Source organism: Aethina tumida, chromosome 6 (assembly GCF_024364675.1).
Source record: "Aethina tumida isolate Nest 87 chromosome 6, icAetTumi1.1, whole genome shotgun sequence".
Classification (NCBI taxonomy): Eukaryota; Metazoa; Arthropoda; class Insecta; order Coleoptera; family Nitidulidae; genus Aethina; species Aethina tumida.
Window position 1 is genome coordinate 16,805,590 of NC_065440.1, and position 25,335 is coordinate 16,830,924.

The 25,335-nt window shown below is 31.4% G+C and overlaps 1 protein-coding gene and 1 non-coding gene across 6 annotated transcripts in view; both read left to right on the top strand.

The window, feature by feature from the left end:
- The first annotated feature begins 236 nt into the window (after positions 1-236).
- LOC109602107 (cytospin-A) overlaps positions 237-25,335 on the top strand; it is a 35,138-nt gene continuing 10,039 nt past the window's right edge. For 2 of the 5 annotated variants that reach the window (XM_049969261.1, XM_049969258.1), the window contains exons 1-4: positions 14,110-14,173; positions 14,593-14,663; positions 17,562-17,679; positions 17,737-17,831. In XM_049969261.1, the coding sequence (XP_049825218.1) occupies positions 14,144-14,173; positions 14,593-14,663; positions 17,562-17,679; positions 17,737-17,831 (314 nt within the window). In that variant the 5' untranslated portion in view covers positions 14,110-14,143. Of the gene's footprint in view, positions 318-844; positions 891-14,109; positions 14,174-14,592; positions 14,664-17,561; positions 17,680-17,736; positions 17,832-20,852; positions 21,115-25,335 lie in introns of those variants that run through there. The other 3 variants (XM_049969259.1, XM_049969260.1, XM_020018435.2) reach the window with 3 other exon arrangements.
- On the top strand, positions 15,335-15,406 carry Trnac-gca (transfer RNA cysteine (anticodon GCA)). The gene has a single exon. It is a non-coding gene; the product is annotated as a tRNA-Cys (tRNA).

The following is a 25,335-nucleotide window of genomic DNA, read 5'->3' on the forward strand; positions in this document are numbered from 1 at the left end:
AATAAAATTTTCACATATCAACATAGGCAACCCCCGCACACCGCAGTAACACCAGTTGCCTACCAGTAGACGCCATTTCAACGAATTAATCCTAAAAGAATTTGGCGCCTAATTAAGAAGCGTTAACCCCAACGATCGATATTAATTAAAAAACAAATCGTAAACTCCAACTCCGACGAATTAAACAAACCAGACTGACACGTCTGGTTTATTTTCGATGCGAAAGTCCGACCTATAAATATCACGGCGTCGGTCGGAGCCCAAAGGGCACGTTCGCCGTAAACTTCCGACACAGTGCGTCGTTTAAAATGGTTCTGGTGAGTAGTTTTAGTATTTACCTTAGTTGCATACATTGTTGGGTTTTGAACGGCGCGGGTTTTTACAAAACGTCGCCCGTTTGTTTCGTTTAGTTTAACAATGGCGGTACGTCTCTAACAATCTCAACGGGTCGGACGGAGACAACGTGAGTACGGCACGTCCACAATGTGGACGGAGAAAAAAACGTAAACACGCCGAACTGTCAACCGACGTGCACACGCTCGAAAGTCCGTGTCCGAATCGATTTTCGGCGGCGGTCGCGTTTTTACGCGGCGCCGGGGGTTCCCGGCCGCCGCGGCGGCGACTCTCGCCCCCTTTCGGCGGCCGAACGGCGGCGGCCGCGTCATGTGCGCACGTGGGTAATTGCGATTGCAAATCGGCGGCGTTTTAAAAATCGATACACCGTAGGCGATACCCCTGCTTATTATTTATATATTCCGACATTGTTACTTATGTTACTTACGGTGGGCAAAAATAAAAATACGAACGAGTGATTTGCAGTCGTGCCGTACGTGTTTCGGGTGCGTGAACTGTATTATGTGTGTGGATGGTGCGAAGGGCCGAAAATGCATGTAAGTTCGTGTGCCGGGTGGACGTGGACACCTGTTCGAACATGTGTGGGGGTTTGTTTTCGGTGGAGATGGAGAGAGAGAGAGAGAAAGTTGATTTCGATACGTAATTGTAACAAGTTCATTCATATTGTTGGGTAGAAAGTGTGCATTTAAATACCCCACACAATGTTGTTGATGATGTCGATTAATTGTTGAGATTCGAATTTACTTTTTGTCGATAACAATTGATTTTTTTGGGTCACCTGAACAAGAGATAATCAAATAATCTGATAAGTTGTTAACCAGAGATGCTTTATTGAGTACTAACAAGTGTGGTGGATTAAATAGTTGTATTCTTTGTGGTTAAATCAAAATTTGTTCAAACTATCAATAGAAATGGTAATTCAAATTAAATTAAATTGTATATAAAATTTAAATGTACAAGTTGAACAATATTTATTTATTTATTAATCTATACAGTTTTATTCTTCCTTACTTTATGTTCTGTACACTTGTTTTAGTTACGATCATGTTCTCCTATACAATTTTTATTCATATTTTGTCACACTCTTCTTTATTATTTTTTTATGGTTATGTTCTGCACATTTGTTCTATTTATTATCATGTTCTCCTACACAATTTTTATTCATATTTTGTTCAATTTTAACTAAATTTATTTATATTTTTATACAATACATATTTTGTCACATTCTCCTTTATTATTTTTTTTATGATTTTGTTCTGCACATTTGTTTTACTTATGATCATGTTCTCCTATATAATTTTTATTCATATTTTGTTCAATTTTAAATAAATTTATTTGTATTTTTTATACAATACATATTTTGTCACACTCTTCTTTATTATTTTTTTATAGTTATATTCTGCACATTTGTTATATTTATGATTTTTATTCATATTTTGTTCAATTTTAACTAAATTTATTTATATATTTTGTACAATACATATTTTGTCACACTCTTCTTTATTATTTTTTTATACTGCACATTTGTTATATTTATGATCTTGTTCTCCTATACAATTTTTATTCATATTTTGTTCAATTTTAACTAAATTTATTCATATTTTTTGTACAATACATATTTTGTCAGACTTTTCTTTATTATTTTTTATGGTTATGTTCTGCACATTTGTTTTATTTATGATCATGTTCTCCTATACAATTTTTATTCATGTTTTGTTCAATTTTAACTAAATTTATTTATATTTTTTATACAATCCATATTTTGTCACACACTTCTTTATTATTTTTTTTTGATTATGTTCTGCACATTTGTTTTATTTATGATCATGTTCTCCTATATAATTTTTATTCATATTTTGTTCAATTTTAACTAAATTTATTTATATTTTTTATGCAATACATATTTTGTCACACACTTCTTTATTATTTTTTTATGGTTATGTTCTGCACATTTGTTTTATTTATGATCATGCTCTCCTATACAATTTTTATTCATACTTCTTTTAACTTTAACTAAATTTATTTATATTTTTTATACAATACATATTTTGTTACACTTTTTTTTATTATTTTTTTAAGATTATGTTCTGCACATTTGTTTTATTTATGATCATGTTCTCCTATACAATTTTTATTCATATTTTATTCAATTTTAACTAAATTATTTATAGTTTTTTATACAGTACATATTTTGTCACACTCTTCTTTTTTTATGAGAATGTTCCGTACATTTGTTTTATTTATGATCAAGTCCTCCTTCATGTACTCTTCACCATTAACAGCGTAATTTTATTTGTATATTTATTTTCACGTTCCCCTATAACACATATTAAATTAATCATTTTTTCCTTTTTCCTAATTAAAGACGTGACTCCTTCCTGACAATCGGCCGAGTTTCTCCTGCAACAAACGCAATTAATTAAGCCATTATTTACAAACAGAAGCGCCGAACAAAACGGATCCCCTTTAACTGGATAATAACAATAAATTGCGGGAACACGTACCGTAACTGCAATATTATGTTTTGCCTTCAGTGCCTCTCGAAAAACAAACAACATTTTATTTATCGTCGGTTTCGAGCCGATGGGTTTCGGGAACGCGCGATGCGTCGTCGCACGGTGGAAACGGCGTCGTCGCGCTTTCGCCAATTTTTTGGTCGCGCACCGTTTGGCGCGTTCCAACGGAAAATAGTTAGCGGGGCGTCTGCGCATGCGCTCCGCGTAACCGAACGGCGAATTATGAATTTGTACGACGTTGCGAAACTATTTGAAGTTGCTCCGTAAACGAATTGTAAACGGCTATTTAATAGTAATGACTTTAACATTGACAGGTTTCTCATGTTGTTGTTGTTGCTGTTGTTTTTATTATCCTAGAGGCGTTGAAAAATTATTGTACATACTTGACTAAGTTATATATTATCGAATAACAGAGTTAGTTGTTAATTAATAGGTTTGAAATAATTAATGTATATTTTACTTGTACAGTAACCGTGATATTTAAAATGTTAGCTCATAATCTTCGTTATTTATGGTGTATAATTTTATGTAAATTTTATTTATTTTTTTCATTCTTATTTATGATCGTGTTCTCGTGCACATTAATTCGCATTTTATTCATATTAATTTTTCTATTTTAAGTACGTTTATTTTTATATTTTTATTAACTCTTTGCAATTTATTAAATACTGTTGTTGTTTTTACAGTTTTTTCAAATTCTTTGTAAATTTATTTATTTTATTTCATTTATTCTACTTATAATATTTTATACAATTTTTATATGTTTATTAAATTTTTTTAAACATATTTAATAGATTTATATCATTTACTATTTTTGAAATTATTTTTTTTTGACCATGTTCTCTATATTTGTTTTGTTTATAATTATGTTCCCCTACACAATTTTATTTATATAATATTAATTTATAACAATATATACTTATATTTTTTATACAATACAAAGTTTTTAAAATTTTCTTCTCCTACACAATTTTTCGGTATGTTTTTCAAGTTTACCCTGTTTATTTTAATTTTTTTTTTATTTTTAACCAGTTTTTATTTTATTTTTTATAAAATATATGTTTCTTTAAGTTTTCTCTTATATTTTTTAAAATCTATATGTTTGTTTTACTTGTGTCATCTTCTCCTATACAGATTTTAAGCATATATTATTCAAATTTGACTAAATTTATTTATATTTTTATACAATATAAGATTTTTAAAATTCTTTATCTTTTTATGATCATATTTTCTTCTCTTACACAATTTTTTTTCGCATGTTTTTCAACTTTAATCATGTTTATTTTAATTTTATAATAGGATACAAGTTTTTCAATTATTTTCAAATTGTTTATATTGTTATTTTCTGTATATATGTTTTAATTAATGATTATATATATTTTTTTCAAATATTCACTATTAACCAGGATTATTTTTAATTTTTTTATAGAATACACGTTTATTCAAGTTCTTTTCTTAATTTTTTTTATGATCAAGATCTATATGTTTATTTTATATATGACCATGTTCTCCTATACACATTTTAATCATATATTGTCCAATTTTGACTCAATTTATTTATATTTTTATACAATACAAGATTTTTAAAATTCTTTTTCTTTTTATAATCATATTTTCTTCTCTTACACAATTTTTTTTCGCATGTTTTTCAACTTTAATCATGTTTATTTTAATTTTATAATAGGATACAAGTTTTTCAATTATTTTCAAATTGTTTATATTGTTATTTTCTGTATATTTGTTTTAATTAATGATTATATATATTTTTTTCAAATATTATTCACTATTAACCAGGATTATTTTTAATTTTTTTATAGAATACACGTTTATTCAAGTTCTTTTCTTAATTTTTTTTATGATCAAGATCTATATGTTTATTTTATATATGACCATGTTCTCCTATACACTTTTTAATCATATATTGTCCAATTTTGACTAAATTTATTTATATTTTTATACAATACAAGATTTTTAAAATTCTTTTTCTTTTTATAATCATATTTTCTTCTCTTACACAATTTTTTTTCGCATGTTTTTCAACTTTAATCATGTTTATTTTAATTTTATAATAGGATACAAGTATTTCAATTATTTTCAAAATGTTTATATTGTTATATTGTGTTTATTTGTTTTATTAATGATTATATATATATATATATATATATATATATATATATATATATGTATATATATATATATATATATATATATATATATATATATATATATATTCAAATATTATTCAATTTTAACCAGGTTTATTTTTATTTATATATAGAATCCATGTTTATTCAAGTTCTTTTCTTAATTTTTTTATGATCAAGATCTATATGTTTATTTTATCTATGACCATGTTCTCCTATACAAATTTTAATCATATATTGTCCAATTTTGACTCAATTTATTTATATTTTTATACAATACAAGATTTTTAAAATTCTTTATCTTTTTATGATCATATTTTCTTCTCTTACACAATTTTTTTCGCATGTTTCTCAACTTTAACCACGATTATTTTAATTTTATAATGGGATACAAGTTTTTCAATTATTTTCAAATTGTTTATATTGTTATTTTCTGTATATTTATTCTATTAATGATTATATATATATATATATATATATATATATATATATATATATATATATATATATATATTTCAAATATTATTCAATATTAACCAGGTTTATTTTTATTTTTTTATAGAATACATGTTTATTCAAGTTCTTTTTTTAATTTTTTATGATCAAGATCTATGTTTATTTTATTTATGACCATGTTCTCCTACACAAATTTTAATTATATATTATTCAAATTTGACTAAATTTACTTTTTATATAATACAAAGTTTTTAAAATTAAAATATTTTTATGATCATATTCTCTTCTCTTACACAATTTTTTTCAACAGAATAGAAGTATTTAATTATTTTTAAATTATTTTCTGTATATTTGTTTTTTTTTCATGTTTTTTCTAATTTTTTTTATAATTAATATCTATATGTTTGTTATATTTATGATTATGTATCCCTCTGCAATTTTTGTTCATAAATTATTCAATTTTAATTATGTTTAATACATTTTTTTCAGGTTCTTTTTATGTTTTTTACATTTGCTTTACTTATTATTATGTTTATTTTAATTTGTTATATTATATATATTCTTTCAAAATTATTTTTTATTTTTTTATAATCATGTTTTTTATATTGTTTATGATTTATATGTTCGTACAATATTTAATGCTATAATTTATTTTTTTTTACATATAACAATTTTCCAACTGGTCATTTTACAAATAACGTCCTTTCCACCCTCATCCCTCAAATTGAAGATCACCATCTCTCACCTTTCCTCGGACGGCCGACAAAACCACCCTTTCACACCACCAACCTTCCCACCCCGTACAATTCTGACCTGTCCACTGCACAACCGGACACATTTTACATTTTACCCGCACCCAAAAGCTACCCTACCACATGCGCGCAACGCAAAACCGAAAGCGTCCCCGACGCCGGCAACGCCGCAGTGCTTTTAAAACGCCTCTTCTGCCAGTCCACGGCCGCTTCGTGTCGGGTTTGCGCGCTGTTTTGTTTACGCTTCCGCCGTCCGGACCGCGTTCCACCTATCTCTTCACCCGAACCGACGACACCTACGGGGTGGTTTTTGTTTAAGTCGCCTGTCCAGAAACCACCCCGCGTCGACGGTCAGTGAGTGCGTGCGGTTGTCACCACCCCCGAGGGTGGTTTGTGCCTTGTTTGTCGGTGTCTCAGTGCATCCCCTGTGCGGTGGCTCCACGACGAGGCCTTTGAGGTAAAGTTGAACGGTGACCCGAGGGTCGTCGTCCATAGTGAGACGCAGATAAGAACGGGCAAATAGGAGATGATGATCTCAAATGCGGCGCATTCTTTACTTATAGAAGTGACCTATGACACGAGAAATTGCGTTGTTTACTATGCGAGGCTTGGGCCGTTTTAGCCGGCCCGAGGGAGAGCCGATTGATTGATCAATGGAGCTGCTTTTATGGAAGTCCGGGGCCGTTGTTGCTTTGAATGGGCTCGTAACATCGGTTGTGGAGGAATTCGCCATAACTATCCTCATCTTACAACCCTTGTTTCGTCACCCCCGTCAATTAATATTGGCTCAACTGGCGGAATGAATTAATTGGGCCGTAAATCATAAAGACACCAAGCCTTGGGTACACGTCTCCCCCCCCGATTAAACGACAATTACAACAAAGCGTTAGTGCCTTTAATGCACTATCGATCCGACCTGCCTCGCCAAACTGTTTGTTCGAGTGTGTGTGTGTGCAGACATCCAGTCTGGCGTTGCTGAAAGCTCCAAATACGCAAAAACACAATCGATTGATTTTATTTTTGGTACAGGAAGCGATTGAGGATCGATCAAATATCGATCGGACATCGATCCCGATGTTGTCGTTTCGCTGATGTAAATTTATGCAACGAAAAAGTGCAATAACCTTTCGCAAAGCACACCCACAAAACGATAGTTTCGTATGCAGAGCCGGTCCCGATACGATTGCCTAATCGGTTTTGCGAAGAAGGCACATGCGGTACTGTTTATTGTCGACCGATTTGGGCTCAAAACAAACGTACGGTGGACCGCCAAATATTCGTACAGAATTAGAATATACAATGTTTTTTTGGACTGTAAAGAATGTGTCTTATTATTAATCTTAATAGTTCATTCATTGGTTAAGACACTATCTTTATTTGACCACACTCTAAAGAATTTGTCTACTTATTAATCCAAACAATATCTTTATTTTGAGCTATTTTGGCTACACTCAAGTTTCATTATTCTCTGAAGAACTTGTCTTCTTATTAGTTGTAGAAGTTCTTAATAGTTCTTACTGATAATCTCTTCCTTATAATCGAAACAATATTTTCGTTTTGGGCTATTTTGGCCACTCTCTAGTTTCATTCAACTTTAAATAATTTGTCTACTTGTTAATCTTAAGATTCCTTAATAGTTCTTACTGATAATCTCTTCAATTATGATCCAAATAAGTCTTTATTTTAAGCTATTTTGGTTACACTCTAGTTTCATTAATGTCTGAAGAATTTGTCTTCTTATTAGTTGTAGAAGTTCTTAATAGTTCTTACTGATAATCTCTTCCTTATAATCGAAACAATATCTTCGTTTTGGGCTATTTTGGCCACTCTCTAGCTTCATTAAACTTTAAATAATTTGTCTACTTGTTGATCTTGAGATTCCTTAATAGTTCTTACTGATAATCTCTTCAATTATGATCCAAATAAGACTTTATTTTAAGCCAATTTGGGTACACTCAAGTTTCATTATTCTCTGAAGAACTTGTCTTCTTATTAGTTGTAGAAGTTCTTAATAGTTCTTACTGATAATCTCTTCCTTATAATCGAAACAGTATCTTCGTTTTGGGCTATTTTGGCCACTCTCTAGCTTCATTAAACTTTAAATAATTTGTCTACTTGTTAATCTTAAGATTCCTTAATAGTTCTTACTGATAATCCCTTCAATTATGATCCAAATAAGTCTTTATTTTAAGCTATTTTGGTTACACTCTAGTTTCATTAATGTCTGAAGAATTTGTCTTCTTATTAGTTGTAGAAGTTCTTAATAGTTCTTACTGATAATCTCTTCCTTATAATCGAAACAATAACTTCGTTTTGGGCTATTTTGGCCACACTCTAGTTATATTAAACTTTAAATAATTTGTCTACTTGTTAATCTTAAGATTCCTTAATAGTTCTTACTGATAATCCCTTCAATTATGATCCAAATAAGTCTTTATTTTAAGCTATTTTGGTTACACTCAAGTTTCATTATTCTCTGAAGAACTTGTCTTCTTATTAGTTGTAGAAGTTCTTAATAGTTCTTACTGATAATCTCTTCCTTATAATCGAAACAATAACTTCGTTTTGGGCTATTTTGGCCACACTCTAGTTACATTAAACTTTAAATAATTTGTCTACTTGTTAATCTTAAGATTCCTTAATAGTTCTTACTGATAATCTCTTCAATTATGATCCAAATAAGTCTTTATTTTAAGCTATTTTGACTACACTCTAGTTTCATTGATGTCTGAAGAATTTGTCTTCTTATTAGTTGTAGAAGTTCTTAATAGTTCTTACTGATAATCTCTTCCTTATAATCGAAACAATATCTTCGTTTTGGGCTATTTTGGCCACTCTCTAGTTTCATTCAACTTTAAATAATTTGTCTACTTGTTAATCTTAAGATTCCTTAATAGTTCTTACTGATAATCTCTTCAATTATGATCCAAATAAGTCTTTATTTTAAGCTATTTTGGTTACACTCAAGTTTCATTATTCTCTGAAGAACTTGTCTTCTTATTAGTTGTAGAAGTTCTTAATAGTTCTTACTGATAATCTCTTCCTTATAATCGAAACAATAACTTCGTTTTGGGCTATTTTTGCCACACTCTAGTTACATTAAACTTTAAATAATTTGTCTACTTGTTAATCTTAAGATTCCTTAATAGTTCTTACTGATAATCTCTTCAATTATGATCCAAATAAGTCTTTATTTTAAGCTATTTTGGTTACACTCTAGTTTTATTAAACTTTAAAGAATTTGTCCACTTGTTAATCTTAAGATTTCTTAATAGTTCTTACTGATAATCTCTTCAATTATGATCCAAATAATTCTTTATTTTAAATTATTTTGCCTACATTCGAGTTTTATTAATGTTTGAAGAATTTGTCTTCTTATTAGTTGTAGAAGTTCTTAATAGTTCTTACTGATAATCTCTTCCTCTTATGATTGAAATAATATCTTTGTTTTGGGCTATTTAGGCCCCACTTTAGTTTTATTAAACTTCAAGAATTTGTCTACTTGTTAATCTTAAGATTCCTTAATAGTTCTTACTGATAATTTCTTCAATTATAATTCAAATAACTCTTTATATTAAACTATTTTGACTACACTCTAGTTTCATTGATGTCTAAAGAATTTGTCTTCTTATTAGTTGTAGAAGTTCTTAATAGTTCTTACTAATTATCTCTTCCCTTATAATCGAAACAATATCTTTGTTTTGGGTTATTTTGGCCACACTTTAGTTTCATTCATCAACTTTAAAGAATTTGTCTATTTGATAATCTTAAGATTTCTTAATAGTTCTTACTGATAATCTCTTCAATTATGATTCAAATAATTCTTTATTTTAAGCTATTTTGGCTGTACTCTAGTTTCATTAATGTCTGAAGAATTTGTGTTCTTATTAATTGTAGAAGTTCTTAATAGTTCTTACTGATAATCTCTTCCATTTTAATATCTTTGGTTTGGGCTATTTTGGACACTAGTTTCAAAGTCTTTAATTGTTTTTAGTGATATTTTTGGCAAATTCTCGCTGATGATTTTCCTTCATTATAACAGGGATAAAATTTTTATTATTAGGCATAATAAAGTTTGAAGAATGTGTGATTTCACTTGAAAATCTTCAACAATTCCGTTGTGAAACGTATGCCCAGTTACAAAACGCATCATGACGGCGGAGCGTTAACCATCCTGCCCAAAAACAATTAGAGCATAAACGAAACCGAACAATTTTTTTCCCTTTTGCGTAAACGAGGAAATTTCAAATCGTAATCCGGAGCGTAAAATCATCGGATCCGGTCCGCAAAGCGTTTTCTCACTAATTAACCAATTAGGCTCGATTCTGGGTCGAGATGCAATTTATTTTAATTAGACAATAGGTCTGGCGTGTCAGCTGTGTGTGTGAAAAAAAATAAAATTAATCATTTGGGAAAAATCTTCACGATCGAACGGTTGGCGGAAAAACAGCGAGCTAAATTTAACAACATTATATCGTAGCATCGTTTATTTATTTCAAGGTGGCCATGTTATACTGTTTGGTTTACTAATGAACTAACGGAATTAGAAAATGGCCACGTTTATTTTAATTTTATACCGGTTTCGGTAGAAAAATGCCCATAACTTATGTGATAATGGGCCGGCGGCCTCCCATTGTCCATATGCCGCCTCTGAATATGCATGCGGATGGGAGAAATCAAGAAAACGCTGTTAATCGTGATTTTTGCTTATACACGACTACGGCAAATCGATACTGCGTTTAATTGAATTCCATAGACGATTTAGATCGTCGATTGCCACGCATAATAATCGTCTGGCACGATTACGAGTGGAAAAATGCAATTAAGGAATCGGCGAAGTCATTGCACCCATCCTATTTTTATTATTTTGCAACTACTAGGAAAAAGTACCCATAAATTATTCGACTAAAGGTTTTCTAGAAGACTTCTTCCACTTCATCCTTCTAACTTCCTTTTTGAACAATCTTTTGAAGGTACTCCTTCCTTCATTTTTGACTTCTTCCAATCAAATCTTTCAGTTTCTTTTTTGAGTAAGATTTTGTAGGTACTATTTCCAATATATTGTCTTCTTCCAATCCAGTCTTCTGGTTTTCCTTTTGTACAATATTTTCTATATTTTTACTTCTTCCAAATTACTGTTTCAGTTTTTTTGTGTAATGTTTTGAAGGTTCTACTTCCTACATAGTGACTTCTTCAAATCAAATCTTTCAGTTTACTTTTTGAGTAATGTTTTGTAGGTACTATTTCCAATATATTGTTTCATTCTCATCCAGTCTTCTAGTTTCCCTTTTGTACAATATTTTCTATATTTTTACTTCTTCCAAATTACTGTTCCAGTTTTTTGTGTAATATTTTGAAGGTACTTCTTCCTATATTGAGACTTTTTCCAATCAAATCTTCCAGTTTTCCTTTTTGAGTAATGTTTTATAGGTACTATTTCCAATATATTGTCTTCTTCCAATTCAGTCTTCTAGTTTTCCTTTTGTACAATATTTTCTATATTTTTACTTCTTCCAAATTACTGTTTCAGCTTTTTTGTGTAATATTTTGAAGGTACTTCTTCCTATATTGAGACTTTTTCCAATCAAATCTTCCAGTTTTCCTTTTTGAGTAATGTTTTATAGGTACTATTTCCAATATATTGTCTCCTTCCAATCCAGTCTTCTAGTTTTCCTTTTGTACAATATTTTCTATATTTTTACTACTTCCAAATTACTATTTCAGTTTTTTTTGTGTAATGTTTTGAAGGTACATCTTCCTACATTGTGACTTCTTCCAATCAAATCTTTCAGTTTCTTTTTTGAGTAATGTTTTATAGGTACTATTTCCAATATATATTGTCTTCTTCCAATCCAGTCTTCTAGTTTTCCTTTTGTACAATATTTTCTATATTTTTACTACTTCCAAATTACTATTTCAGTTTTTTGTGTAATGTTTTGAAGGTGCTTCTTCCTACATTGTGACTTCTTCCAATCAAATCTTTCAGTTTCTTTTTTGAGTAATGTTTTTTAGGTACTATTTCCAATATATGGTCTCCTTCCAATCCACTCTTCTAGTTTTCCTTTTGTACAATATTTTCTATATTTTTACTTCTTCCAAATTACTGTTTCAGTTTTTTTGTGTAATGTTTTGAAGGTACATCTTCCTACATTGTGACTTCTTCCAATCAAATCTTTCAGTTTCTTTTTTGAGTAATGTTTTATAGGTACTATTTCCAATATATATTGTCTTCTTCCAATCCAGTCTTCTAGTTTTCCTTTTGTACAATATTTTCTCTATTTTTACTTCTTCCAAATTACTGTTTCAGTTTTTTTTGTGTAATTTTTTGAAGGTACTTCTTCCTACATTGTGACTTCTTCCAATCAAATCTTTCAGTTTCTTTTTTGAATAATGTTTTGTAGGTACTATTTCTAATATATTGTCTTCTTCCAATCCAGTCTTCTAGTTTTCCTTTTGTAAAAGATTTTCTATATTTTTAATTCTTCCGAATAACTGTTTCAGTTTTTTTGTGTAATGTTTTGAAGGTACTTCTTCCTACATTGTGACTTTTTCCAATGAAATCTTTCAGTTATTTTTTTGAGTAATATTTTGTTGGTACTTTTCCAAAATATTGTCTTCTTTCAATCCTGTCTTCTAGTTTTCCTTTTGTACAATGTTTTGTATATTTTAACTTATTCCAATTTACAGTTTCAGTTTTTTTAAGGTACTTTTTCTTACGTTTTGATTTCTGATTAAATATTTCAGTTTCCTCTTTGGCTAAATTTTTATTGGTACTTCTTTCTCTGATTAAACTTCCACCTTCTAATTTTCCATTTGTCCAATATTTTGTGGGTACTACCCTTTGCTTAGCAAATTATTGACCAAGATTTTGTTCCCATGCAGTCAGCTGCAAGTAATTAAATATTCCACCAACAAAAAAATTAATATCAATGCTAAACTATCACATCAAAAATTGCGAACAATTGAAACAACAGAAGTAATCGAATACCGGCAGTATTAAATTCGCAACCGGCACGAAATTCAATACGCGTCAATTTGTTTATTGTAAAAAATTGTTTGTTTATACACACACACACACACATATCCAGAACATCCCACGTGTGCACCAGACGGAAACACACACATGTGACATAACACCCCGTCGCCGCGAAGCCTTGAACGCCAATCGGGATTGCGTGACCGCCGAAAGGGGGAAACGTAACGAACCAATTATCCTGCAGGTGATCGTGCAAGACGGTCCAAGGACAAATCTATTTCGAATCCCGGAGGATTCCTCACACAAATAAGACCCGTTATAAATACGACGTTGCGTAAACGGAATGGTTGGCTCTTGTGCCCTTCTAAATTTACACGTGCCAGCTCCGTTCGAGAGACGGTTGCGGCAGTCCCCCCCGACGTACGTATCCGGTTTTTTGCGTACACATCCGCACGCAACCTTGGCAAAGGCCCTGCGCGCGAGGCGCGCGTCGAGTACCGTACGATCGGGATGGAAGCCGAACCCCTAGCGGTATCGGTCTTTTAACATAAAACCGAAACGTAACTGGAAAATCGCGACCCAGAGGCCAACAACACGCGCGCGCCTTCGATGCTAGTACCCTTCGGGTACTGCCGGTTTTGCACGTTGCTCGTGAGGAATCGCCGTTGGTCCGGTACGGTTTGAAAATGGTGAAACGTACTCGAGGAGTGAGTACGGTACTCTCCGGATTGGATTTGGTGGTACCGGATAAGGAATAAGCCTACTTTGCATTCATCTAACCTACTTAATCGTACCATTTATTTAGCCTGACGATTTTTATTGATGTTTACTGATAACATCTACAGATAACACATTTATAACTCACATTATCTGATAAATTACACTCAGTGTTGTGTCCTACCTGTGAGTGAGTGTGTTAAAATCAATGGCAAACAACTAATAAAAATGGGACTTTTCGACTATTTTTGGGATAAAGTACGTACCTCGGTCGTACCGGCAACGTCCCGCGTTCGCCTGCGGTTTATTGAACCCGCACTTTCCATCTAATAACAATAATAAATCACGTAAAACTTCATTAATCACATTAATTTAGATTGATGGCAAAGAACAATCCGAAACGAATGTTTTTTCCTTGTTGTTGGGGTTATTAATGAATTCCTCGTGTACAACAAATTGTGCCTGCTAATTAACGTAATAATGTAAATATGCAGTTTATACTGATGCAGGAAATTATTACGATTATTATTATTATACGCAGAATGTTGTTGTATCAGTGAAATTGTTTATTAACAAGTTACTAATCTGCTATCGTTTTGCTGTAATTGCTGTAGAAATGATTAATAATGAATGTTTATCATGTCTGAGGAATGTACTGAGTGCGTAATGTTTTGCAGAAGGAACCGACCCAGAGGAACCTTGCCAGGAAGAAAAAGGATGAGAAGTCCAAGGGTACTTTCAGTTTAAGGTAAATAAATAAAATGCACTATTTGTGTGTAAATTATAATCGAATTAGTCCAACCCATTATTTTATTAATCATTGATAAAAATACATTTCCAAGATAAGTAAAGCAGGTACCACCTTAATACGGCTATTTTGCATACTTTTCTTATGTGCTCATGATTTATTAGTGTTATATATTACATATTATTAGATAGTATCAAAGCAAAAATGTAATATAATATACTATAATTAGAATTAACAAGTGGTACTGGATCCAATTCAGTTATTGATAAATTTGCTTTAAAATTAAACCAAGTAAGGTTACTGATCCAGTAATTTTCTGTTCATTATGTTAACAATTAAATTATTTACATAATAAGTAATTCATTTATTTATATTGTTTATATTACGATAAAGTGTGTGATTTATTATATCATAAAAGCAGCAAATTTGTGACCAGTGGGTAGGCAATCTTTACACATAGATGTACTAGTGGTTGCCTACAACGTGTTCTAAAATAGCAATAAATGACTTCTATAATTAAAAATGCTTAAAATGTCAATACTAATAAACTTAACATAACTTAGTAACGAAAGAGTGACATTTGTTTATTTTTAGTCAGATATTACAATAAATAAATGGAATAGTTGTGAATTAGTTGTTTAAATTTGAAGATTTTGCAAGTAGGAAAACATGGGGGTATAGCTCAGTGGTAGAGCATTCGACTGCAGATCGAGAGGTCCCCGGTTCAAACCCGGGTGCCCCCTCAACTTTTTTAATTTTTATTTAAACATAAATTTGTTTCTATTGAATTTGTACTTCGATAATAATAATTTTTTTTGATTTCAATAATTATTATTAAAATATTAATTATTATTATTATTAATAAAACATATTGTAATTGTAAATTTTTATGATTTCAATAATAGTTTATTATTAAAATTTATATAAATTAAATTTTAATATCAATATTATTTATCTTTGTATCTTTGTAGTTTGTAAACAAATATTTTATTGGCCTAATTTTAAAGTAAAGAATAGTATTAACATTATTGATTTAAGTTTGTAAAAAAAAATATTTAACGTTCTAATTTTAAAGAAATTTATTTGATTCTGTAAATGTTTGAATATTTTGAATTAAATAATATAGAAATTTGAATAAAACAACTATTAATTAATTATTATTAAAATTTTGATAAAATTAATCATTAATATTATTGTTATTTATCTTTTAAGTTTATAAACAATTATTTTATTGGCCTCACTTTACAGTAAAGATTTGTATAAATATTATTACATATAAAAAATGTATTTGTTGTCGTAATTTTAAAGAAAGTATTTGTATTAAAGTTTTTTTTAAATAAAATTGAATTTTAAGTATTTGATTCTGTCAATTTTAATGATTTTTATAATTGAATAAATCAATTATTAATATTAATTATTGATCTTTTAAATTTATTTGATAATTTTTATAATCAATTATTATTGAATTACTCTTTAAAACTGAACAAATCAATTATTAAAATAAATACTACTTTTATTAATCTTTTAAGTTAATAAAAATATTTTATGGTCCTAAATTTAAAGAAGGCATTTGTATTAAAGTTTATTTAATTAAATTGTATTTTAAATATTTGATTCTACCAAATTTTTTATTTATTGAAATTTGAATAAATAAATTATTATTTTAGTTTATAAAAAATATTTTATTGTCCTAATTTTATTAAACTTTTTTTTTAATTAAATTGTATTTTATATATTTCATTCTGTAAATTATAGATGATTTTAATAATTAATTATTATTGAATATTATTAATGTTAATATTACTTTTATCGATCTTTTAAGTTATTAAAAAATATTTTGTTGTTCTAATTTTAAAGAAATTATTTGCTTAAATATTTTTTTAAATTGTATTTTAAATATTTAATTCTGTAAATTTTTGATGAGTTTTAAAATTAATTATTATTGTAATTGAAAAATCAATCAAAATTGTCAATATTGACTCTAAAATTATTGATCTTTAGTTTAATTTAATTTAATTAAAATTAAATGATTCCAATATATTTTTTTATTTTTATAATTGATTGATAATTGATTAATTAATATTTTAATCACATGGATTAATGTAAATATTAAAATTAAATTAATTTTTATAATTTTTACTATTTTAGTAGTTAATCATTGTTAAAATTTACATTATTGATCTTTTGAGCTTATAAACAAACATTATATTGCCCCAATTTTGAAGTAAAGTATTTGAACACGATTTATTGATTTGTTTCCAGCATAAGTTCATTATAATTATAAACATATTCGTTGTTTCACTGTGGCACGAATTCCGTATATTGTTGTTTTTTTATCTAACCCACATTCACTGTAAATATTTAAGTTAACGTACATTAAACAGATACGCTTGTTTCGTTATCGTTTCGCAAGGTTAACAATTAACCGGCCTACAACAATTTTTTACACAACAAATTATTACTATTAAAATGCTAAAATACTCATAGCTTCGCACAACAGATAAACAGACGTTTATTAATAAACAGTGATTAACTGAGGTTACATGACAAATTACAGATAAACGTTGGTAACGTCATACAGTCACTCGTTGGGTTGTCGACCCAGTGATTACATTTTTAGCCAATCTGTGGTGCTAAGTACAACAGGTGGTACCGGTTAAATCAACCATTTACTCATGTTGTTGGACTATATAAGGGATGAAACGACTCGATGCAGAATCCCACGCCGGACTCGAGCATTTTACAGACGACGCCGTCTGAAGTACGCCCACCGTTCCGTCGGATCGACAATTTCGATGGTCGACGACCGGACGGCTTCGTCGAACTGGTTTCGGACGAAGGGCTCACCTGTTAACGAGATGCGTTCTCAATGAAAGTAACAAAATCGTTTCGTTGCAGCGGGAGCAAGGAGAACCTGAACGGCAAGGCCAAGTCCAGGCATGGAACTGTAGCACCGAAGCAGCCAGAAGTACGAACCCGGAGTCCACACAAGGGACTTCTGCTCAGGAAGGAAGCCGTAAGTATGGCCCCCAGAAGGGTGGTTTGTTGTCTGAAGGGGATTATTTGTTGACAGGCCAAATCGACCGTCTTCTCCGACAATGAGAAGAGCAAAGTCACACGACAACGACCAGTTTCAATAGCTACCAGCAGCAACATCAGCCACAGGAGGTGAGTTACTTGAAACCCGAAGGATAATCGGCTGGCCCAGCTGGTAGACGACGAATCGACAATGACCAACAGCTTTTAAAACAGTCGTGAGGCGGGAACATCATGCTCAGACCTTAAAAAGTCTTAAGATAAATACGAAACGAAGGAATTTTGTTTACACCAATGCATCATCCCGAATTCCAGTCCAGAAGCAATTAACGTGCCACCAAAACATCTGTTTCTGGGCCAAAAATGATGCACAAACATGTGTCGTGCACCGGGACAAAAATTTCCAAAGCCGTGCGCCGTTTGTAAATGAGCCGTGGACAATGGTCTCTCTCATTTCGGATTAATTAAAAAGTCGTCCGAATTCGGCACGTCGTTAACACATGTTTTCCGATGTACGTGACTGAATTTTTATTATTTTTTTTTTCTATCGGGTTAGGCCGATTCGATTGTTTGGCGTAAACAATTAGGCGCCCACGTCAATCGATGCGTGGGCGTGACGGGCGAAAATTTTTATCGCATTGTTTGCGAAAGATTTTCTTAATTAAATTTCTGTTACGATTTATGTGGGTCTTGGAGTGACGGGAATGGTAAAAATGGGGACCATTAGTGGAAGCGTTAAAACACATGTCGGCGAAATGAAGTTCCGCACGGTCCCGTTTCGTGTCCACCGCCGTTTGTTGGTCGGATTGATGACCCAGAACAAGATTCTTACATAAAAACTACAAGAATTTGTCTTAACACATTAATCATTAGGCACAGAACTTTTACTATAAAACATCAATCACAGTCTGGAACAACAATAATAAATGATTTTAAGCATAAAAGTTATAAAAAGATAAGTAAATGAATATTTAATTAATTTATCTGACATTTCCTAAACAATACTTTTATTACATTATTTGTGACATCAAAAACATTTTTTTCACATATTTTGAGAAATACATGTTTTTAAATTTAAAATATAGAAAACTCTGATTTATATAAGTCTGAAATGACATAAATAATGAAAAAGAGAACCATTAGTAAATGTATAGAAACAATGTCGATGAAAAGAAGTTCCACACATATTCTCAACCCATTAATCATTGGACATAGAACATTTTTTATAAAATATATTTTATAATTATATCCTGAAACAAGAGTAATAACTAGTTTTAAGCATAAAAGTTGTAAGAATGAATATGATAATAATTAAATGAGTATTTAATTAATTTGTATGGCATTTCCTAAACACATTGATATTTTTATTACATTGCTTGTGGCATCAAAAACATTTTTAACAAATATTTTGAGATATATATATATATATATATATATATATATATATATATATATATATTTAAATTTCAAAAATAGAAAACTATGATTTATTTAAGTCTTAAATGACATAAATCATGAAAAAGAAAACTATTAGAAAGTGTATAGAAATAATGTCGATGAAAAGAAGTTCCACACGGTCCCATTTTGAGCCCACCATCGTTTCTACTACGAATTAATGATCCAAACTTCGATTCTCACATAAAAATTACAAAAATTATTCTAAACCCATTAATCATTGAGTTTTTTAAGACATCTTTTACAATTTACGAGTGTAGTAAATGGTTTTAAGCATACTAATTGATAAGATAATAATTAAGTGAGCATATTTAATCAATTTGATTGACATTTTCTGAAAGCATTGATATTTTAATTATATGTTTTGAGATACAAAAATATTTTAATCACGTACTTAAAAGAAGAGATGTTCTTTTTTAATTATAAATATTGAATTTATATAGGTATAACTTAAATTACATAATTAGAAAATGTTAATTAATGCAGATTTCAAAACGACGAGTATAATAAAAAAATAAAACACACGTCCATAAACGGAAGTTCCACACGGTTCCAGTTCGGGCCCACGATCATTTGCCTCCTGAATTAATGATTCAAAACTCGATTGTGACAAAAAAAGTCTATAATCATTATAAAAAATTGTCTGAACTTATTAAACATTCAATTACCTCACAAAACCTTTTTTTATTAAGGCCCTTTTTGGCTGACTACCTGGAATCAGAATGAAAATGTTTCTGGAATATTTTATAAGCTTATTATTTATTTTTTTAGTTAACAATTTAATCCATTTTTTGCTAGCACAAGTTTAAATTAAAATTTAGTGTTTCATATTGTTTGATAATAAGTTTTGAGTAAATGTTTTTTATTACCAAAAATATTTGCTTTGAATCTTACAAACAATAAAATTCATTGTTTGGGAATTGGAAGGAAATTCCTTTGCTGCAATTCACAGTTTTTATCTAATCTTATCCAACTGTGTAAATATTTTTTACTGGAACAGTAAAACCTTAATAGGAAATCAGTATTTAATCAAGACAACTTCATTGAATTTAATATTTTCTTAATTGTAATAACAATAATAAAAATAAAACCTTAAGAGAACACATGTTTATAAACGGAAGTTCCTCACGGTCCCACCTTGTGCCCTCGTCCGTTTACCTCTCGAATTAATGACCCAAAATTCGACCTCGCATAAAAACTACCACCACAACTTTTGTTAGAAATCTTCTACACCCATTAGCCATTTTATAAGGCCCCTTTAGGATTTGCTACCTGGATCAGGAATAATAATCAATAAAGAACGGTTCTCGAATGTTCAAACTTATACAATGGTATAAACCGTTGGCGTAATTTAATTGCCTGTTTAATTAATTTATAAGACGTTTCCTTAGCACACATTGTTATCTTTATTATTACATTTATTAGTTAACAAGTTGTTAAGTGGAATTTTGGCCATGTTTAAATTTAGACGTGATCGAATTGTGGGTTTATGATTCTTTCAATATAAACAATAACTTTTTTGGTGCCAATAATAAATTTGATTGTATACGGATTCCTTAAGTGTAACTCACACTTTTTATTTGAGTTATCCAAGTTTGTGAGAGGTTTCTTTCTTTGGTGCTTGATTTGTTGGTTGACGTGGAAGTCTCCGGCAGTTTGTGACCCTTCGAATATCCACCCTCAGTCCGACCCTGCCGAACGCGTCTACCTAAAACCGGTGACCCCACCACGGTTCCGACTGGAACTCAACGGTCTCCTCTCCCGAGCTCTCGACAACAACCAGTTTGACGCGGCCGCGCGCCTCGCACCGACGTTTGGCAAACGCAACGACCCGGTCGACAGCGGTACCCAAAAAAAGACAATCAAAAAATTAAAAGGAACATGCCCGTGTGGTTCGCGGGCAATCCCGGACCGGCACCGACGACCGTCTAGCGGTGCTCCAGGATAACGGCGGAACAGTGTAGGTTTTTGGAGTGAGTTTAGAAAGTTTGGTTCCCCCGAAATTTCGGCCGACCTTAGAAAGTGGTTCCGGAGAGTTTTTCGGGGTCAGTGACGGACGTGGAACGTGGAGCGTGGGAACGGCGGATGGGTACGGATGCGTTATGAAATTGTATGACATAATTTTTTCGAAGAATTAAATGTCCCGGGTTCTGGTACTGGTGGCTTGGAAAAACGGACAAGTTTATGGAACCGTGATCGAGAAAGTGAGGCACAAAAACTCTTTAATTATGGGTAAAAGTTGCTCCACTTTGTTAACCAGTATTTGTAAATGCTGAAACCGTTTAAATCAGGAAAAAATTGACAATGTTGTGACAAAAACAAAACACGGTAGTATTGAAGACTTAAGTGGAGGGAACCCGGAGGTCTTCTTCTAAAAATCATTCAGTCCAATTATGGTGTAATCAGGCTTAACCCCGTTGACACCATAATTCGTTGAAATTTGATAAAAACCTCAATGAATTCATTGTTTTTAACATAAACAAACAAGTACAGTACTACTAATAATAATGATGGTGTAAAAATCACGTTACAATTCTATGCATCAACAAACGAAGCAGTTTAATGAAAACTGACGCATTCAATTTAATTACCAACTATTTATGGATAAGGAATCGATGTAACGGTTTTTATCTTAGGTTAGGGCACCATTTTTTTACTTGGGAACCCTCCACCAATAATTTTTTATCGGATTCTTGTGTGCAGCTGACGTACCACCTGGTGGTACTCGCGTCTTTGTGAAACGTGTAAAATGATCCGTTACGTCCTTTTATCTAGGATAATAATTGCAGTTTCATTGTTTATTTACTTTGGTGTTGCGTGGTACTACTAAGCAGTTTTGTGCAAATGTTTGCGGACGTTTGTCACGTATCGGCGGGTCAGCAGATAACACGACCGTCGTTCCCGCTAATCATCGGCAAAAAACCGCATTGAATATGGATGGTACCGATAAGACAATGGTGCCGATTTGAATACAACGGCGGGCACCTGGTGGCCAGATGCACCGCGAAATGGTACCGATGGAAAATCTCGTGTGACGGCCTTGCCGGTGGAATGCTGCGTTCTCGCGGTACCACCGTTGCCACGTTTGTTGGTTGGTTGATTGATTTTTTTTTTTTGCTGTCTCAGGCGGTGAATTGTGGGAACGAAGTCTGGATTGGCGATCGATCGTCGATGGATTCGGTGTTTTAGCGACCGGTTTTTGTAATAACCGATAAACCGTTGAATTGCGACACGACGGGATCGGGTTGCGTCTCGTGTTACGCGGGCCACTCGAGACGCGTTGCATCGGTTGTGTGGAGGAAAAAACGGTCTGGCTTAATAAATCTGATTCAAGGCGCCGTTTGTATTGGCGGTTTTTGATGGGTTGTCTTTGGAAGGGGATGTAACAAAGGCACTAAGAGATTCACGTGCGTTTTTAATGAGATTATCTTTTGTTGACTTCTTTGAAACGTTTCGAAACAGAAAATCCTGCTCCAAAATGGACTTTTATTTGTTGGTACTTCATTCAAACTGCAGTTTCTCGAAAAATCTTCTTCGGAAGGGAATATTTTATAAACTACAAAAGATGTAGCTACTTCTATAGAAATTTTATCTTTAGTTGACTTCTATAAAACGATAACCATCAGAATAATTGACACCAAAAGGATATTTATTTGTTGATCCTTGTAAAGGTGATTTTATAATTGGTTGACCCTTTGTAGCATTGAAGTTTATTAACCACATTATTCAATACAATAAATTGATTTCAAAACTCCATTCAAAATCAAGTTTTTTGAAAAATTTTCTTCGGAAGGGAATATTACAAAGACTATAAAAGATTCAGATACTTCTATAGTAATTTTATCATTAGTTGGCTTCTATAAAACATTACCAATCACAATATCCGACACCAAAAGGATATTTATTTGTTGATACTTGTAAATGTGATTTTATAATTGGTTGACCCTTTGTAGCATTAAAGTTTATTAACCACATTATTCTATACGATAAATTGATTTCAAAACTCCATTCAAATTGCAGTTTTTTTGACAAATTTTCTTCGGAAGGGAATATTACGAAGACTATAAAAGATTCAGTTACTTCTATAGTAATTTTATATTTACTTGGATTCTATAAAACATTACCAATCACAATATCCGACACCAAAAGGATATTTATTTATTGATACTTGTAAAGGTGATTTTATATTTGGTTGACCCTTTGTAGTATTGAAGTTTATTAACCACATTATTCTATACGATAAATTGATTTCAAAACTCCATTCAAATTGCAGTTTTTTGAAAAATTTTCTTCGGAAGGAAATATTTCAAAAACTACAAAAGATGTAGCTACTTTTATAGCAATTTTATGTTTAGCTAGCTTCAATAAAACGTTACCAATCAAAATATCCTACACCAAGAAGATATACACCCGTGCTACGTGTAAAAGTGATTTTATGAATGGCTGACGATTTGTAGTAAACAAGTTAATGAAGGCTTCAAGGTCTTTTACTAGTCCACCATTATTGTTAATTAAAGGAAACGTATCCGTTAATTGTTTTCCATTATCGAGAAAAAACAAAATATCGACCAAGTCGACTCAGCGACATTTCTTTATAAAGAAGCCAATTTAGCAACGATTCCAAGGCCTGCCGTTGCTAATTGGAGGAAACACGATTATCGGGAAAGGTGCGAGGAAATCGCCGAAAGCAGGTGTGTGTGCGTTTCCAATAATGTCGAGGTCACGCTAACGTAAATCATCAGCATTATCGAGGAATGCACGCCCCGATTAACGTAATTGCGGTCCTTTTTATCGTTTTCGTGCGGCGGAGACGCGCCCAGGCGCTAATCGCATCTGGCAAATGTTACCTCGGCGACGATGTGGGTCACCGAGTCGTTCTCTCTCCTCCAGTTGTCTCGTCGACGGAAAACCGGACGTGCGTTTTTTTTTTTATATCGATTTCCTGTGTATTGGAAAATCGCTCGGACTTTCTAACGCCACCGGTGTTTTCCGGCGACGCAATTAAGACCAATTGGACCGGTTAGAAAAAACACGTTATCCTACTTCTGCGTTAAAAGTTTATTAATTATGCCGGTTTTTTCTTGTTGTTCTCTCGAGTTAATTTTCACAACGTTATTAATTGGAGCGTTCAGTGGAACAAGTGGCTTATGAAATGGCGCAGTTATTTAGACTTTAATTGGCCGGGATTTGCTGTCGAAAGGTTTCGGTTTTGGTCGAGATTCTTGACTACTGGTGTATGTGGTAGCCTTGTCCGGTGCCGAAAAAGGAAATGACTGCTTACCGCAGTTTTGTCGCTGTTGTGATTTGGAGGACTACACGTAATTTTAACCTTGATCCAAAAGGGGTAAACTTGTTCCATATTTAATATTTTTATAACAATAATTGCCTTAAAAGGATTATAGAAAATATGTAAAAATATATATAAATCAACTTTATTCATGTTAAAAGTTTTATAATTGCCTGATACAAATTTAAATAGTTCTGCTGATTTTATAATGGTTCCAATCAACAGTTCTTGAAGGTTCTGGGTACTAATTGATGTCCTAAGAGTCGTATTACCTAATTTATATAAAAAATTATTATGTATTTTTAAGCTATATGTTGTTACCAATTCAATTATTTATTATTTTTTCTCAAAATATGTAGAACCAGAAGGTTCTGATTGAAGTTCTGAATAGTCTCCGAAGGGTTCTATCAACTAATATATATTTCTCTATGAAAAAATATAAAATAAGGCGAAAACCATGAATTGTTAAGCTGTACGTTGTTACCAGTATCTTTATATATGAATTATTGTCAAAATATGCAGCTCCAGAAGGTTCTGATTGAAGTTCCGAATATCCTCCGAAGAATTTTATCAACTAATATATATTTCTTTGTGAAAAAATATAAAATAGGGTGAAAACAATGAATTGTTAAGCTGTACGTTGTTACCAGTATCCTTATTTATGATTTATTCTCAAAATATGCATCTCCAGAAGGTTCTGATTGAAGTTCTGAATATCCTCCGAAGAGTTCTATCAACTAATATATATTTCTCTATGAAAAAATATAAAATAGGACGAAATCAATGAATTGTTAATTTGTACGTTATTACCAGTGTCTTTATTTATGATTTATTTTCAAAATATGCATCTCCAGAAGGTACTGATTGAAGTTCTGAATATCCTCCGAAGAGTTC